At 38.2% G+C, this 19,949-nt stretch overlaps 1 protein-coding gene across 1 annotated transcript; it reads right to left on the bottom strand.

Annotated features, from left to right (window-relative positions):
• Window positions 1-421: 421 nt before the first annotated feature.
• On the bottom strand, window positions 422-13,407 carry INHBA (inhibin subunit beta A). The gene is made up of 2 exons (XM_050937770.1): window positions 12,760-13,407; window positions 422-1,556 (listed from the first exon to the last, which is right to left on the bottom strand). The coding sequence occupies exons 1-2, from the start codon at window positions 13,145-13,147 to the stop codon at window positions 670-672; spliced, it is 1,275 nt and encodes a 424-aa protein (XP_050793727.1). The 5' UTR covers window positions 13,148-13,407; the 3' UTR covers window positions 422-669.
• Window positions 13,408-19,949: the final 6,542 nt, after the last annotated feature.

Consider the following 19,949-nt stretch of genomic DNA (forward strand, 5'->3'; position numbering starts at 1 on the left):
AATATTATCCCTTTACCAACATAAATAAGTGTATGTATGCGAGTATTTGTGTGTGTGTGCGAGTATGTATGTGTGTATTTGTGTGTGTGTGTGTGTGCTCATGAAAACACACACGTGCACACACAGGCATATATATATATACACACACACACATACAAACACACACAGACACATATAGTACATACACTCTCATTATGTCCTTGGTAAATTGGGGGGAGGGGAGAGGGGAAAGTGCCAGTGAATGTAGTGTTCATACACATGGCTTTTCTAAGAATTTCAATGCTGTTTTGGACTCAGAGTCCAAATTGCTGCAGGTTAGGCAAGCTGCTACCAGGGCTTGAACTGATGGGTAACTAGGAGAGGGAACACAATTCCCCTTGTAACAAATAATGTTTAACATACTATATAATAAAATATGGAACATATTGAAAGGAAGGGGAATCCCCCTTCCCACACTGCTATTCAAAAATTTTCTCATTCAAGCCCTGTTTGTTTATGCGCTCTTTTTCTTCCTTTGTCTGTCTTCAGTCTTTTTGAACTCCATGTGTTGTCTTTTTTTTAAAAATTGTTTCAGTTGGAAAGATTAAACCATAGTCGGGTCTTTCCTCTACTGCAGCTTCTTTTCAATTCTCCACACAGACAACAGGCCCTTGGTGTGGGTGTGTGTGTCTATGAGCAGCCACACTCCTCCACAATCATATTCTGAATGTCCTTCTTGATGATGTTCTGTCCATCGTCATAGTATAGCATGGACATTGGCCGTAGCTTGGTGGGCACACAACATGACTTGAGGTTGGAGAAGGGGCTGTGGCCCCTCATGCGGTAATGGTTGATGACCGTGGAGTGGAAGGATAATGATGAACCAGATGTGCCCGCTATGTGGCTGGGGCATTCACCTTCACAGTAGTTGGCATGGTAACCTGTGGGAGCAATGATCCAGTCATTCCATCCAATGTCCTTGAAGCTGACGAAGAACTGCTTCTTGCAGCAGATGTTGACCTTGCCGTCACACTCCAGGCCCCGTCTCCGTCGTCTGTGCAGGCGGTCGTCGGAATGCCGAGCAAGCATCATCAGGAAAGGTCTGTGTGACTGCTCTTTCTCCTCTTCTACTGTGGATTCCCCAACTTCCTTCTCCTTCCCTTCCCCATCCTCTTCTTTCCTCTTCTTCTTGCCCAGCAGCACCAGGCTGGCTCCAGTCTCCTGGCATTGGTCACAAGCAATCCGCACATCAAGGGAGCTCCTGCCCTGGTCCAACAGGTATTGCACACTACTGGAGACAGGAAAGAGGTGCCAGGTACTTTTCCGGGTGTCCACCGCCTTTTCAGAGATGAGAGTCTCACTTTTATCATCCTTCAGTTCTCCGTCCTCCGTTTCTTCTGCCCCTTCAGAGTTGCCTTTGGGCTGTCTCTGCTGTTGGTACAGTCGGATGGTCACTTTTGTTCTGCTTCGGTTGGCCTTGGAGACTTTCAGGAAGAGCCACACTTCAGCTTGCACCACTACTGATAGGTCACTGCCTTCCTTGGAAATCTCAAAGTGCAGCATTTTCTTAGCGGTGCCTGAAGTTGATAAATAAAAACAGATGGGAAGAACTGGTTAGTATGTATTTTTCATTCCTTTGATAAGATTGTATTGTCACCAGACGAATAAAATTCCCTAAGTTATGTTTCTATTTAATATTCGGAGTGTTCCCTACTGTGCCTTGCTAACCCCCTCTGTCTCCCACATCTCTTTGATGTTAACTTTTTCTTTAGTGGAAATTCTCTATTTACTGAAGTATTTGTTTTCCTATTTTTTTCTCATATCAAATTTTGTTATGGGAGCATTAATCATATATGTGAATTCACTCAGTGCATTTAATGGCAAATGGGCATTACTTGGTGTGTAGGGGTTAATTTTGCTTGGCTTTCTCTTGTGATTGCTATTAACTGACAGGGGAAGTAATCACTGTTGTTTTTTTTTAAAAAAAGCCCATGAAAATATATAATACACATACAAATCTGTGTCTAGTGATAAAAATTGTGGGGCTAGATCCGTGTCCACAGAAGTCAATGGGAGATTTGCCAAAGGAAGCAGGATCTGGCCCCTATAAATCATCATCATTCTTCATTAAGTTCTTACACCAAGGAAGTATATGCCAATAGTTTCAGAAACCTAGCAATACTTAAATATCATTCTTAGCATTGAGAGATTCACAGATCTATACATTTCAGAAATGGCTTAGTGTTCTGCAGCCAGACACTTAATTCTGTGGACTACTAGCTATAGATTCTGTTCTTAATTTAACACAGTGTGCCAGTTGTTATAGTAATGGCAAATCCACCAAGAAATGAGTTAAAGAACCTTCTGAAGAAGGTTCTCTGGCATAACTATATAAACTTGCTGGGATGTCAGTGATGATGATTATGCTGGGAAGAGGGAATTTCTTTGATACAGACCTCATATCCCTGGCAGAAGTTAAAGTGAACGATGAGGGCTGTTTTATGGTTTGATCACTAAAGCATGAAGAAGTTAAGAGAGAATCAATTGGCTAGTTTAGAAAAAAAAGAAACAGAGGTGGTTTGTGTCTATGACTATGGCATAATGATTTGTAGGAAAGCTGGATTTTTTTTTAGAGAAAGAGAAGACCAGCACCCTATGGGTAAAGGGCTACAAGTTTTCTTTCTGGGGTAGGATGGGCAGGCAGCAGATGTTCGGAATTTATAGATGTAAAACTTTAAAACTTTAAAATGGATAGGGACAGATTCTTCAAACTGCATTACACTTGTGGAGCAAGATGTTGAGTCAGGGTATCAAGGGCAGTCACTGATCAAGACTGAAATGGTAGGACCAAAGCATCAAAAAGGTCACTTGAAAAGTGTTATTGCATCAGCAAGGCTGTTGATCCTGGCTCTTCTTCATGAAAGAATTCCACAAACAATCATTAATTAGTTCTCACAACACCCCTCAGAGGTATCCTCATTTCACAGATTGGGAATCTGAGATACAGTGTTTAAGTGACTTACCTAAGGCCACAGAGAAAACCCTGTGTGAGAACTCAAGATTTCCTGGCTCCTATAACCCTGTGACCATCCCACACTGCCTTCTAAGCTACCTGTTGCTTTCTTTTTTCTGTGAAGTCCTGATACAGATATATTCAGCTACTCCAGGTGGAATTCCCAGGTCAAAGAGACAGTAATTTCTAAATTAGAGTAGCCAGAGGGCACACTGTTTTGTTTTTGTTTTCCTTCCCAGTGAGAGTATGAAATTGTGGACTTGAACTGTCCTTGGGACAGAAAAACCCATGGATTGTTTCCCATCGACTTTGCTGATACCCGTCTCCAAAGGGGGTTAAGTGTGGTTCTCATGGAATTAAACAGAACTGTCAGGTAAATGTATTGCTTTCAGAGGTGTATCTTTTCTCACTTAAAATTAGTAAGAAGTTTTGGGAAAAGAGACCATGCTAATCCAAGGTGACATAAGCTTTGAGATGTGAGGTTTTCTGAGAATGACTGGCACTTGATAGTGATTAAAAGGAGATGAGTTAGCCTTTTTTGCTATTTCATGGCCGCTGCTCATGTTTCTATTCTGTCAATAGACAAACTATGGCAAAGCTGTTCACAAGTGCAGAAGGTTTTTGATACAGACGGGCATTAACCAAAACTTCATATATGCCAGAAATTTGGAAAAATTCAAATCTGGACCCCAACTTTATAGTTTGCTCATGTCTCTGTATTGGGCCAAAACAAAACCTAAATCAGAGCACCCCAAAATATGCAAGAGTTCTGGATCAGGAATTGAATTTTGTGGCTTATCATGATCTATCTCTCAAGACATATGATACATGTACCCCCTTTGTTACGCGCCTGAACTTCTGAGCAAAACATTGAGAGTAGTGTAATTATGCTGCAGGTTTGGATTTGCATCTGGATCTAGATATGAAACACCTCTAAATTCAAGGGAATTCAAATTGAGGCTTTTGGTTCTAATGTATAATGAGAAAAGGGCTTTATAAAGAGAGTACTTATTAAAGCGTTACTTAATGCTGTTAGGTGTTAAGGTGCAATATTTAACATTTCTGTTCTTAGCATTATAATGGGAGCTGATAATAATCATAAAGTGACATACTTCCATCAGTAAATAGCCACAGTTACCTTATATGTAGGCTGAAAAGTAGAATGTGTAACAACTTAGTTACTCAGTTTGGACAGATGTTGCGTGAAAGACACAAAGTCTCTGGATCTTTTAAAATTATTTTTTCATAAGTCCCCATGTTTCTGAAAGTTGAATTAACCCCTAGTAGTAATTAAAAAAATGGACTAATACAGCATGAAGTATTTGAATAGACTTCCAGTGCTTTTGCCTTACCTCAATTCTGAACGGCTGCTGGAAAGTAACATAAGATAAAGTCTAATGCCATAACAGCATCACCAACATTATTCGACATGTTTTCATAAAGAACTATGGATTTAAATTCCAAGGAAAGAGGGAGATGCAAAAAAGTCAAACTGTTCTAATGCTTCTGTATGGAAAAAAAATTCTATGCAGTCCTCAAGCCCACATTATTTAGCAGAAAATTCTATAATGTTAAAAAGAAACCTGTTCTAGGTCCGTTTTCAGGAGGCTAGTATGGAACAAAGCTGGAGGGAAAATTAACACAGTGGTGGGGAAAAATCAAAACCCTCTTGAATTTACCCCAAATCAGCTAACTATGATCTTTTGTAATCAGCTTCTGAGAAAGAACTAACAGTACAAATACTGAAGACCTAATTTGGGGCTGGTCTAAACTGGGGTGTGTGGGGGGATCAATCTAAGATACGCAACTTCAGCTACACTATTTGTGTAGCTGAAGTCGACGTATTTTAGTTCGACTTACCTGGCCGTCCTCATGGCAGTGAGTCGACTGCCATGGCTCAACGCTGCTTACTCCTTCTGCCGACGTGGAGTACTGGCGTCAATTCGCGGATCGATTTATCGCATCTAGATGAGATGCGATAAACTGATCCTCAATAGATCGATTACTACCCGCCGATCTGGCGGGTAGTATAGACATACCCTTGGTTTGTACAAAGTCCCTCTTTCATGTAAACTCTCATTGTAGTCAGTGAGAGTTTTGCCTGAGTAAAAGCTGAGTTAGACCTCAAGAGTTGGCCCAATATGATTGAACGTTCACCATGTTAGAGTCTTTATTTAAAAAAAGCCACATAAATATCCTGAGAGGAATCACATCTCAAGTGTTTTAGGTTAGAGATTCTGCAGTCCCTTTTCCCCCAAGCATCGCTCAGGGATTTAGCTTCAGTTAAACCTTGCGTAATGCATAATGCTTTGGAAATGTACACTGGCTTCTTATATTGTTGTCTAATGAAAAAGCATGCTGTAGTCTGTCTGATAACTGAAAATGCAAAAGAGATCTCACTAAATGTTTTGGGTGGTATCATTTCATCACAAGCTCACAGCAATATTTTCATTGTCCTCTTTTTGTATTTCCTTGTCTGCTGTGGCTGATTTTCAAGGGACTTTTTCCATTTCTAATCACCCTGCTCCTCCTGCCTGATTCACGTGGAAAGTCCCACAATCCAACACTGCTGACCATTTCATCTCTTCAGTGCTTCTGAGCTATACTGACAAAATATTGGATTGTGTTATCACAGGGGAAAGTGCTAGAGAAGGGAGAGATATGCTTATTCCAGAACCACAGATCTCATCCTTAGATCCTTTACTTAACAAAACACTGGGGATGTTTGTGTCTGATTCCACCTCTCTACTTCCCAGCTATGGCTGGTCTCTGCCACAAAGAAGGTCCTGATTCTAAAGAGCAAATAGGAATCTTCTAGCAAAGCTAAATACATTGGCAATAGCTGTGGAGAAAAGTGAACAATAAAAAAATAATTTATGTTATGTGGTAAAAGTTTTTATAAGGAAGGAATTATTCAGTGGGAGGGAAATACAGCAACACTATTTGATATTTTAATGAGTTTGCGCTATCATCTTTTACCCTTCAATATTGCTTGCATACCTTTAAGGACAGGAGCATGAACATGTGATGGGAAGGAAGGATGCATTTAAATCCTTCATGTACCCAGCTGCAAAGGCAATCATAAGGCTGCTTATGTATGTGTATAATGACCTAATATGGAAGAATTAATTTTTTTCAACTGCATGGAATGGGGCTGAGGGGACAGGGAAGGTGCAATTCACTAGAAAAACCCATGCCAGAGCTGGGAGGTGAGGGACTTTGAAACCTCTTCATTCTTCAGAATTGGCTTTTGTGTGCTTGGTGTCCCTCAGGAGAATGCAGAAGGAAAGCAGGCATATCACAGACAAACAAGGGCTTTACCAGTGGGTCCAGGCACTTTGTGGCCCCACGCAGCAAATCCCTGCATGACGCTGCATTTACTACTCCCTCTTAGGTCTCTCAATAGAAACCACAGGACTGCTGGTGTTAAAGTGCACTCTGAGGCTCATGATTCCTTTCCTCACTTCTGCCAAGTTGAGTCCCTTAGTTTGCAGTTCCAGCCTTCTGACTTCTGACTTACACTGTGCCTCAGGATAGGGCCCTGTGAGTTTGAGCTATGTGCACCTACACAGGTAGGGCCTAAATTGTACAACTTAGAAGATCTTTTTGAATAAAACGATAATACATTTAAAGTAGGTTTTTCTTTAACCAAATGTTATTAAATGGTTAAGTCTTTGTTCCCCCCCCCCCCCAGACCCAACATCCACCCATGGAAACAATTATACTTCCCACCATTACAGTGGAGCTTACTCTTAATATACAGTATTTAAATTGGCCATGGAAAAATGTTCACAATATAAGAGAGCTCTGTGACTTTAAATTTCCATTCTTCATTGCTGTTTCATTTTGAGTCATTTTTATGTTATATTGTAAGTGAACTATTTTTCCCTACAAAGCAAGCTTTTTTTTTTTTAAGTTGCTAACTTTACTACTGCCTGTGATTAGCTTGGGTGGAGGGGAGGGAGATTTGTACCATGTGCCAATCTGTAATTACATTCTAAAGCATCCTTCTCTTTACTCCTCATTTTCGTTCCCCAGGAGACAGAGAAAAAGAAATAGGTTAGCAGAAAGGTTCTTCTGGAGGGAATGAAGAGAAGAGTGTGGTTGAGAGATATTTGCTTGAAAGGTTTACTAATGAGTGACCACTAGAGCTAGAGGAATTTGTCATAGTTTTTCCAGTGAATTTAGCCCTGTTATCTGTCTGGTAATCATCCCTAATCAGACTGATTATTACATTTTTTTCATTATTCATGATTATTCAGTGGCAATTTATGTGGATGTGTTTCAGTCTATGGATCACTCACAATGATTCTCTCCAATTATTCATTATTATTCATGTGTGATTGGTCACCTAACTCACAGGATTGTGTATCTGCTCCCGGACTGGATAACTGTAACTCTTTAAACAAGGGAAGAGCAATTCTGGTGCAAATAGCAAATACCTTGTATTCATGTTCACATACTCTTGTCTACAGGTGAATACAGGTATTTGCAGGAAGAACAGACATTCTCCAAATGTTCATGTGAACAAAAACCCATTCCCATAAATGTTCATGAAATGGCCAACAGAAAAGGTACAGACAAGGTCGTCTCATCTGAAATTTGAGTAAATTCAGCTCTACTAACTATTGACTCATATTTTATTCTATCAGAAATTAACGTGTTACTTATTATCCAAAAAGGAGACATTCTGCACTTACAACGTAGAGTTCCCTCACTAGAGCTAAAAATCTTCCTTCATAAGGTTTTGTGTGTGTGTGTGTGTTTTCAAGGGAGTTGTAGGGGTGCTTTCACCAGTAAGGTTTTTGCAATGTTAAGTTAAAATGGTTCATTGTATTGCAGAAGACAAAAGAACAATTTGTGTGATGTTAATTATACTGCAGATCTGAATTCTAAGCTGTCACTCTTTCCATAAAAATATTGCACTTTTGTGCAGTAAGGGTCAAATCCTGAGCTTATTGAGATGAATAGCAGTGTTTCCAATGACTTCAAATGAACTAGTATTAGACCTTAATTTACATTGTTAAAGCTCTGTTGCCACAAACAATATTGACTTCACACTTACAAATACACATATCCACATTTAAGGACACCTGATCACAGATCTATGCACGTTTATGCAGACAGGCCAGTTTATATACACCTGGACACTGATATGCATCCATTTATACATAGGCATGCATGTAGACGTGCATGCACATGCCTTTATCCAAGTGCCCAATCCCATTTACACAGAAACACTACACACACAAATTCATGCATACCCATGTCCAGGCTTGCATGCCCTGGCACATACATGTATATAAAAATACATAGGCACATTTATGCATATATACAAGCAAATATATTTGCAGGCACAAGTGCATACATGTCTGCACGCGCAGTGATGTTCATGCAGATACGTTTTCTAAACTAGTTATCTCCTTCTTTGATTCACCTGCACTTTCTTAAACTGTTCACAACCAAACCAACCCCTAGAGAAGCTTCTCATTTTGTTTCAGTAAAATACATTTAATTAAGAGGGGTTTTCCTCTCTTGGAAGTAATTTGCTTTCATTTGTTAGACTTGGAATCTTTGACAAAGTATCTCAAAGTGGAGAAGAGAAAAAAAAAACCCAAGGGGAAAGAGATTTGTTTTCTAAAAGCCAAGGAGACTGCATTAGAAAAAATGTGATAAAATCAGCTCAGCTGATGATTCACGGTCACATTTCTCAGTGTCTGTTGTAAAAAAAAATCATTTCTGATCTCTAGATTTCGAGAATGTAAGCATCCAACAATTGATCAGATTTATCTTTTCCCTTCCTTTGCCTGTTTCCTTACATTGCATTATTTTTCCGGTAGTCTTCCACTCCAGTGAATTTCTGCCTTTTAAACTAGATGGAAGAAACAAGATCTCCACTCAGAGGCTACAGATAAGCACAAAGATCTTTGGGATTCAGGATCCAACTAGGTAAAATAGCAGCTTGCAGGAAGGTTAACTTGCATGAATTGAAAAGGCTTTGGAAGAGTGTGCCCTCTTGTGGCCATTGAGTGCTTTACTGAGCACTGAAGGATGTGCACTTAAATAAGCATCTTTTAAAAAGGCAATTGATTAAACAATTTAAGAAGGATAAATGACCCATTCTCCTTTTTTCCCCCCTCATCTACATCAAACACATTGTTATTAATACCAGTGCTGGCAATCTGTCTAAGAAAAGAGATGTCTGAGTCTTTACTGTCAAGTCAATTCACATCTAAATTTGATATGAAATGACGCAAAAAGGTAAAACTGATGTGAATAGCTATCACAATTCTCATTTATTCTTGATATCTCTAATGACAAGCTTTGGGATTTCAATGCTTACAATTCCCCTCTCTTACCCAGTGACTGATGTTAGTAGCCCTGTTCAGTGCTGATTTAGTTCCAGGATCAGTATATGCACTTGGCACTACCCCAAGGCTTAGTAGTTGACTGGCTAATAAGCTATCTAGTTAAAAAAAATAAAGGGGTTAGTAACCAACCAGATTTTATATGCATTGGCTATCTAAGCAATGGAAACTTGTGGCTATGCTTGTCGAGAACATATATGTCTGCCCCACTCCCCTTTTCTCTAACACAACTTTTAAGACCTTGAAGTAAACCACAGAGTTTTGGCAAAAGGATGCTCGCAGCAGAACTAATCTCAGTTAGTAATCTTAGCTGGATATGTAAGTAGAAAATCATTTTCATGTTTTATTTGTTAGAATGCCAGGGTACAGAAGAGTTCTTTTGTAAACTTTTGTCCAATGTGCTTGGTCATTAGTTTTACAAAGATGTGCCTGGAATTGTAGCAGTGAAAAATACCTGCCAAGACTTCTGCTGATCTCAAGGATATGAGGGCACCTGTGCTTTAGAAGAGTTCAATACATTTACTCTAGTCCCGACACACACACCCTCATCCCCACCCATTTATCTATATCCTCTCCTATTTTTCATTTTAGTCTCTGTGTTTTATAAAACATCAGCCTAAATATAGATTTTGAAAAACAGAATAGATGCACAGAGTAGTGTGTGCACACTTCATTTTCTGTGTATATTTGTGTGCAACAGCTGGAGACGATTTCACAATGAAAAGTGAAATATCTCTTTTTATGCCTGTGACTATAGAATAACCTCAATTCCTGGTTATTCTATAGTCAAAATATGATAGGATTATGTGTGGTCATACCCACACAAACAAAAATCTAAATTCTTACTCCTATTTTCACCAGCATTTAGCTGATGTAACTCGTGTCAAGCTTCCATTAATTTTCATTGATTCTCTACTGCTTCCTTTTTAGATGACGGTGGATTCTAGTAGGAGTAGCAAGAATATTATCCTAACTGAAAGAAGAGTATATTTAGTCTCATACTTCAATGTTGTAGACTCTTTATCAACTGTTTTCTTATTAATTGTTATAGGCATTGGGGATTGCCCATGGATCTATGTTCTGTTCCTGGCTCTTCCACACACTTCTTTTATAACCTAAGAGAAGTTGCTTGAATTCTCTTTGCCTCAGTTTCCACGTGTGCACAACAGGGAAAATAATACTGCTTTAGGATTTAACCTCCATCTTTACAAGTGAGTATGTGTCAGCAAGCTGATGTCAAGCTGAATTAAATCATCAGTGTTTGTATAGACTGTGAGCTCCATGGATGGAAAGTGTTATTCATCTGCAAAGCATTATTAATAGATCTTGAATTTATAGAGGAAAATTATTTGTTCATCAGGTTAAAGAACTGACTAGCAGTAATGACCCTACTGGAAGTCAATTTTTTCCATTATAAATCTAGACTCTTGTACATATCTACTTTATTCAACACTTTTTTTAAAAAAAATTCCCTTAATCTCCTTCCAACTAAATCCAGTTGATATGGAAAAAAGGCCCCAAACATCTCTTAGAACATCCCTCCAAGAAGGTGGAGTGCATCAATGCAACCAAAAAGGCAAGAGAATAAAATTCTGCACCCTGCATTCTGCTAAAGAACTAGATACCACAAATCTTGTTAAATTAATTTTGTTGTTAATATTGATCGTTATATGGACGTAAATCAAACTGGTGTTGTGTGAGAGTTCAGTAGTTATTAACAGAGAGATTGGCAGCTGGACTATTGGCCAGTCTGTGGGCAATGGCAAAATTATTTTTGGTCATGTGACTCTGAGCCAATTGGATTAGGAGTTGCAATTTAAGGCTGTTGTGTTTAATAGGCATATATCAAACTCAGAATCCCTTTGCATCAGGGCTCAGGAAAGACAATAATGAGTTTACAAATAATTGAGACTTGATGGATGAACAGAAGCCACTATTCATTCCATATGTGTTCCACTCTGCTTTGAGAAAGGTGCTGAAAACCAGGTGGGGCATCTGCTCATTAGCCTAGTGATTTTTCTGCTTCCATAAGTCCATTCCTTAAACAGGTAGAAAATCACAGCTGCTTCAAGTGTTCACTTGCACTGAGATCTTCTATCCAATGTTTGAAATGGCAAGCACACAAGGGAAGAAAAGCACAACTCTTCCCAGGGAAAGAACTGATAACGGCTGCATTGACAAGAACGCCAAAGGCAAAGGCTTCTTGTACAGTTGGAAACCATACAGCCGTCAGGAATGTCTGCTCTTAAAAGCATGCACACTTCTGTGCATGGCTTGCCTGCAAACAGAACATTTGAGTCAACAGGTTTTCAGGACTGGAAATTCTGAGTGTTGTCTTAATTGTTTATACTGCCGCAGCAAACTTTTAAACAAAAATGCTTGGAGTTCCTGTGCATACTTTGCCTACCATATGCTGTACCAAACAAAACAGTGACATTCTTTTAAAACTGTCTTGGCAACAAGAAAAAATTCTTTGGCTAGACAGCATCATAAAAAGAGTTGCTATGAACAAGTTCATACCTTTCCAGATTGGTGATACAACTATAGCAAGATGTAGACGATCTTATGTATATGCACATACATATAGTCTATTGTACTGAGTTCTAGGTCTACTCATTTAGGGGAGAACATTACAGCGGCTTTCTATAGGCATACAATGAGGTTTTGAGCAAATAGTTAGTAAATTCTATACCCTGAACATTTTATTCTTACCAATTAAAGAGAGCAGAATAGTTCAAAGTGAACACTGTCAAGGTTGCATTCTTTGGCAGGGAGCACTTAGGAACAGAATCTTTCCTTTTTTTTTCCAGCATGCAAAAGTCAGCATTATAAATTGGATCATCTACAAGTATTTGTCCTGGTTCTATTGAAGTTTATCTGACAGTCGCTGAAACAATGTATTGCCTAGGATGCTGTGCTAATTAAACAACAAAAAATGCCTTCTCGCTTGTATTAAGTTAAATATGCTCCATGTGGTATAATACCTACTGGTATTTTTTTTAAACAAGGAAGGTTTATTTTAAAAAAACAATATTCAGATCCCTTTCTTTCATTAGAATCTTTCTGAGAGGTTTCACCATCAGACCCAGCATCCAGTACTTCAACTGCTCTGGTTTCACAAGCAGTTTGGAAGATTCCTTTGCAGCCTGACTTTCTGCTCAAGATTGGTTAGATAGGTTCCTTACTGTTGGGCTGTGTGAGTTTAGCAAGTGTAAGCAAGTAAGCTGTAGCCAAGACTAAATCAGGTAGAATCAAATTCTTTTACAGTTCTTTTCTCTTAACCCCCTCCCCTTCATTCTATAATCTTACAGAAAATATTATTGTTGGGGAGAAGAAACAAGTTAATTGCAGTTCTGGCATAGAAAGATATATTTTACAGTAGTGTTTTCTAGCACTCACCTGATTCTGCAAATGTGATGATTTCTGAAGTTTGCTCTACAAGTTCATTCATTTCTGCTTTTCTTCCAATGTCATTCTCTATTTCCACATAGCCATCCTCTCCCACCTTTCCTACGTGGAGTTTTTTTATGGCGTTTAAAAGTGCTGCCTTGGGCACCGGCTGGGTGATGTTAGGTCTGTCCTTCAAGTGCAACATGTTCAGTATGTGCTTCTTTACTGCTTCCACCATCTCAGGCTGTGAGCTTGGCACATCCTTTGAGAGTGTGGCAAGGGCACACGATGGGCAGTCAGTGACTGAACTGTGCCCCTCAGATCCTGGGGTTGGAGAACTCCTCACTATAATCCAGCAAAGCACCAACAAAAATCCTCTCTTCAAAAGCAAAGGCATCCTGGCAGCAAAAGTTGTTGTGATTCCCTTTTTAAAAGGCCCTGCTTTTCCTCTCTCTTCACACACAGGTTTTTTTGTTGTTTGTTTGTATGTTTGTTTTTTTCCCCTCGCCTCTTCAGCAAATTCTCTGGAACAAGAATAGAAAGTTTTCTGTGAAGTTTTGTTTGCAGGTTCCCTCTCTGAATGCAGTAAGTGCTGTAGATGTTTGTGGCTGTCAGGGAGAAGAGTTCTGACTCTGTCTCAGAGTAGGAGAGAGACACACAGAGAGAGAAAGAGGACGGATTGGCCTAAAGTGAGTGAGTGAATGAGAGAGGGAGGGAGTTTTGTCTGTGAGTAAGGGCTATGATTAGGAAAGGGGGAGGAACAGCCAAGCTGCCTTCCTTATGCTCATTGCTCCCTAACCCACACCTCTCTTCAAATATCACCACTCATGTTTTCTGCCCTCCTCCACCCCCTTTTTCTTTTTAAAAAAATCTCTTTCACTTCTTTTCACTTTACTCTTTCTCTCTCTCAATTTTTCTGTTTGAGTTTCCTTGCTATAATTCCCAATCTTTTTCTATTTCTTCAACAACATTATAAGCTTAACGGAACAGGAGAAGCATGAATGAAAGAAAAGAGTTCACCTTTTTGATAAGCACCTCATTTTTGCTCCTGTACAATATTAGATGTTAAATAGTGTGTGTGAGGGGCGGACGGGGAGAGTATGAAGACAAGAGATCTGAATATTTGGAGCTTAACATTGTTCTGTCCTGAATGAAAAAAGAGAAAAGATGCTACTTTTCTGTTTACTTTTTAATGCTCAAAGTTATCAACACTGGCAAGAAATCTGAAGGGAGCAAAATAAAACTTTTTTGTTGGGGGTGGGGGGTGTCGAGGGGAGCTATACAGTACATTACACTTTTTCCAGCTGCACAGCGCAGCCAAGCATAGAAAGACACAAGCAGGAGACAGTACAGCACATATCTGTGTCATATTAAGATACTGCCTTCCTATCCAAATATATGCCTCATTCTACCCTAGTGTTCTCCCAAAACTTCTCAGACAGATATATTTAAGTTTGGAGTTAATCAAGTAATGACTGAAAAGTGTTTGATGGTGAAACATGCTATATATAGCCTGGCCAAATCTTAAAGCCCGAATTCAGTTTTTACTCAATCCCTAATCAGGCAAAACCCTCATTGATTCAAACAAAAATTTTGTCTGAGTAAAGTCTTCTAGATTTGGCCCATTGTTTTTAGAAAACACTTTTCTTTTGTTTCATTCATTTAAACCACATAGTATAATCGTGACATCAGAAGAGGTGATTGCATAGGATGAGTAAATCTAAAATAGTATTAAAAGCCAGATCCTCTGCTAGTAACCATATGCCAATTAATATCAGCTGTAGATCTGGCCCCATATTAAAAAATCATTAATTTGTCAGTTACAGTACCTCACGTTGTCCTGACATGCTTTATAATCTTCTACTCTACTCACCTTGGCAAGCTAAGAAGAAACACTTAAGTGAGAAAACTTCCTTATGTTTTGACGTTATAATGAAAAACTGGAAAACTAGATTTATTACCTCAAACTTTCAAGATTCTTTCTAATGGCCTTTTAGAGAGATCTTTAAGATCACTTTTCTTCTTTTTTTTTCTTACGTGAGTTCTTTCTTATATTCTCACGCGCACACAAACACACAATTTGCGTTTTTATATACGGTCATCTTATATCTTACAACTAGTACAGTTCCATATATTATCATCAAAAGGAAGAAGTTATAAATATAAGCATTGTGAAATCTGCAATTCCCATAAAGCAACTGCACGTACGAGATCTGAGAGGAAGGTCAGGGGATAATATAGTGAAAATAAATTAAATATACAGAAGTATTTGTGCAATCAACAAGACATTTGCAAATGTTACATAGTGCAATTCTTTTTTCAATGGGGCTCTTTTATAAGAGTTTTTCTCTATTAAAAAGCATCTACAGTACACCCTAATCTGAGTTCTACTCACCTCAGTTACTATACTGTTATGCTTAAGGGTCTATCAGCATTTCCTTTATAAACCCTGCAGCCATTCTTATAAACACATCTTTGTAACACAACCTCTGCTATATATAAATATCTTGGGTCTCATCAACAGCCCAAAGTCTGTTGTAATTACAGTAAGTTTGAAAGTGAGTCTGAAATAGGACTAAAAGTTTAATTGACTGAAAATATAATTTGCAATGACAATATACATTTAGAGTTACAGGTGCTGACAGGTAAAGTAGATAAGTATGTATGTAAATAAGAGATATTAACATAACCATATAAATTCTTATGGAGCACCCATCACAGTAATATCTGACATATAAGTACAGTATGGATGTATATTGCTATAGAGGTATAGGTATATATAATTAGTTTCTCATCCTGTGTGGTTGTTTAGCCACGTGTATTATACCTATGTAATATTATATATATATGTCATATAGTACTAACATATCTTAGTGTTTATTGATTTAAAGAACTCTACATTTACAAAGTTTTGAATCAAATATGTAGACTGGGTGTACATATATACATATATTCTGTACTGTGCACACTTTAATATGTTTAAGTTATAAAGTCCATATTACTCTGATAACTGCAGAGAATATAATTCACATTAGTATCTAAAGTTAAATAAGCTGTAATTTTTTGTGCATACATTCACTAAATATATCTATGACAACATGCAGATAAAATGTCTTAATTTAAAAAAGAAAAGAAAAAAACCTCAGACTTTAAAGTTTTTACCTCTCTGTCTTCACTCTCTCTAGGAGACTGTGTATTATGCGTTAAGAACTGCTCAAATTCCTCTTTGTGGAACAACGTGAAGCTGTATACTGTAGTTCTCATGTATATACTCACTCACACATATTTAAATGGGTTGGAATACTGTGGACTATTAAATCAAAATTAGGTGGGTTGGAATATTGTTTCGGATTGGTTTATCCAACTGACATCATCAGTTGACTGACTGTTTTCCTGTGTGAGACATACTTCTTGGTAATTAGCTGATGTCTAGTATGAGTGTCATGGATTCAAGTATCATGGATTCAAGTATCAGTATTAAACCATCTTCCAGTTTAAAGTATACATCTTAAAAAAAATCAGACGGAAAGTAAACATGCTGACTCAAAGAGGCAAATTTCAACTTTTTATTAGATAAATATATACAGATAAGCTTTTGTTAGTTCAATCACAGGATCTGTCAGCCATTTAATTACTAATCAGATAATTGTCTTAGCCAGCTTTGTTAATAAGAAAACATTGAAGATTCTACTCGCAAGTTCTGGTTTTAAGAAAAGTCAGGAAAATAAATGATTTTATTCAGAATCAGTTTGTGGTGGGTATAATTTTTTACTAGCTAAGTTTTGCTTCTTTATTAATTTAGGGATGCTTCTAAAGCTGTTTATAACTTTGTTTGTTTGTTTTGATCATGTTGCTCACATCCGCTTCTTCTTTTTTCTCTGCATGCAGATTACATCACATATTTTAAAAATAGGACATCTAAAAAATTTTATAATTAACAACACATACTATCTGTCTTGTAAATAATGTTTGACTTGGCACATGTGAAAAAAATGGCCAGAATTTGTTCTCACATTAATGAAAATCAAGAGTAACTGCATTGAGGTCGATTGAGTAATACCAAAGTAAAATCGGTGCAAGAGTCAAAAGTGGACCCAAAATCTTACTTTTTTTGTACTCACACATTGTTGCTGGTTCTTTTGTCATTCAGATTATGATCCTGGGGCCTGATTCTACAGTTCTTAATAATCAAAACACCCATTGACTCCCCATCCTTCACAATATGTTTTGTAATTGTATTTATATATTTTCGTTTGTAACATGGGTATGAACATTTTTTGGAATATGACTAAATTGATCAGGAAAACAAGTAGAAATATCAAACTCACATTGGTACAAAGGAATGCTCATGCAGCAGAGACTCCTTTCTGAATGGAGAATGGTTGAAGAATGAGCCATGTTCACATGATAAGTTTTGTAAAATGAGCAAAATTAGGACATAGTGGGAACCATATGACCAGATAGGTTGTGTTGTTGGCAGAAATATGCTTATAATAAGCCTTTCAGAGTGCCACAAGTTGCTGATTGTAGGCTCTTGTCTCTTGAAACCAGTTTCAGTAGGCATTCAGAATCATAGTTGTTAGGGAGAGCATTTTCCTCTTTAGAGATCGTGAGGGAGATACTTGAAGGAGCGTATAATTTCATTACAGATGAGCACACACATATTTACTCTCAGGACAAGATCTTAAACTCTGGAACACTAAAATAAAGCCAGGGAAAGGAATTTTTTGAGCATGGAATTCTGTTTTCTTAGAACTGATTTGATTTTAACTAGCACCTCTCACACCCTAAGGTAGCCACACTAAAAGTTCTTTGTAATAACAAGTCTGATATCAGTAGTGCAGTGAATGCCTGTGAACAAGGCAGCGATCATGCACTCAGTAAGAGCTCACACAGCATTGACTTTATGGATAGAGAAAAAGTTGGCCAGGAGCATAGTAGGTTTATCTTGTACTTGGGACCAACATATTGTGAGTACTTTAATTTCCTTCTCCTTGTTAAACTTCTCGTCCAAGTACAATACCTGTACCAATGCAGCGACTTTTCCCCCAACTACTGCACTGTAGCGAACAGCCACACAAGGTAAGATGCTCCATTGCTGAGGTATACAGTGAGCAAAACTGCTACCAAGTAAATCATGCTAAAATCCATATGATATATGACAAGGATTTCTAGAGGGAGATTAAGGGCCACATTATTCGTTTCAGTGCATGTTCTTCATTTCCTTAGGGAATTGATATACAGCTTCACCAAAAGCCTTATGAATGCTCTATTTGATCACTACTTTTTTTTCATGCTTATTCCTTTCTCTGTTTTTTTTCTCCACCCCATCCAGCTCCGTTCATTTCATTGTTGTCTTTTGCTGTACCTACAGCAACACCTGCTGGCAGTGTTCTGGGAGCACGGATGGAAAAACCCGCTGATCTGACCCTTCACGCTGGCTGCCATTAAGCAGTGTCAAGTCGTATTAATGAGCTGCCTCTATTTTTACCCTTTCCCACCAGAAAGGGCAACTGTTCCTCAGAGCGACTCTTGATTTCTTTTTCTTATTTTTTTTCTTTTCCTTTTGTTTTGTCAGATCGAGAATACAGAAAATGATTGTTCATTTAGTGCAGTTGGGATTTCTGACTCGGGCTCTAGTGTCAGCAGTTGAAACAACATAAAATCCGAATGAGGCTGGACCTGCAAGTTGACTTCCAGGCGTGTTCCATTTCTCTGGTGAATCAAAAAGAGCGAGTAAGAGAAAGAAATGTTAATATACCAATAACTCGTCTCCTTTCCCAATTGTCTATTTTAATCTACCAGCCACTAGCAAAATGGACCACTGCCATTTCGTTATTCACCTAGTGGAGGTTGCATGATTTAGTGGCCATTTTAGAACCCTGAATTGCACACAAGAGTATTTGCATGTCTCCATTCTTGCTTTGAAGAGCAGTCACTAGAAAACACATTGGCACAGATTGCTGTGCGAATCAGCTGGAATGTCACTCTGTTGTACCTTATTTTACTGTAATTGTGAAAAAAGATGTGCCAGACACTTATACTTAGATGTTTTATATTTCCACTTTTATGTAAATTGACCAATTAGGGCCAGTTTTGCTGCTGCTAGTTCTAAGGCTTATGTGCTGCTTTAGAGGGGCCAGTGTTTTCAATCATAATTAGTGAACTGGTCAAAAAATAAAGTTCATCTGAGGATAAAAGCTCAAGTTCAGAGGGTGAAGTAAAGAATAGCTTTCATGTTCTCCCCTTTATTTCATAATGGTTGTTGACATACATCTCAGGGACCAAGTTAACTATGTGCTATTTGATCAGGGTCTGTCCTTGTATGAAGTCACTAGAACAAGAAAAGCAAGTATGTTCATTTTGTGTCTTGAACTATGTCTTACGACTTCCACTCATGCTATTAATTGATCTCTTTCCTTACAGCTCATTGGACAATGAGCTATGCCTTTAAAAGGAATATTTTTATGTTCACATTCATGGAGCACGTACGTTGCTGTTTCCCGCTCTAAACTACAAGCCAGACGATATAAATGCATAAAGCAGGTGACACAGAAGATGTTATCAGATTGAAATGAAATGACACAAACGTGGTGTACAGTCAGTGTCTGTTTAAAACATCCCAAAGGGTGGAAATAAATCTATTTACAAAAGGAAATGATTTGTGATTTATGAAGTGTATAGTTTAATCACGACTGTGGCAAGCAATCGAGCTGTTCGCACTAGCTAACATGCCATCTAGTTCTTATAGCAGGCAGATCTCCAGTACAGTGCTAGGTTAGGTATTTTCCCCGAGAAACAGCTCTGTTATGTGGAGAATGTTGAGAGTGATATTTGACTCAAATATATTTTGAGAGACCGTGATTAAGGATCACATCAAATGGCTTAAATTAAACATGGAGACTGGCAAAATTTGCCAGTTTCCTGAAGAGAGTTTGAGACTGTAGATCCTATTTGGTTGCAAGTTATGTTAAAAGTTTATGGCTAGAGACGGAGCAGCATTTAACATTTAAAGGTGTTTTAAAGGTTATTAATTAACATATCATTTAAGACTCAAGGCCTAATCCAGGAAACATGCATTGGTCTGAGGGGCGAGAATCCCCCTGAATTCCAATGAAATCAATGGAGTACCATCAGGGATAAATTTGGCCCAAGGGCAAATTTTAAAACAAAATATTTGGTAATCAGTTCCTTCCTTT

This window comes from Gopherus flavomarginatus, chromosome 2 (assembly GCF_025201925.1).
Source record: "Gopherus flavomarginatus isolate rGopFla2 chromosome 2, rGopFla2.mat.asm, whole genome shotgun sequence".
NCBI classification, from domain to species: Eukaryota; Metazoa; Chordata; order Testudines; family Testudinidae; genus Gopherus; species Gopherus flavomarginatus.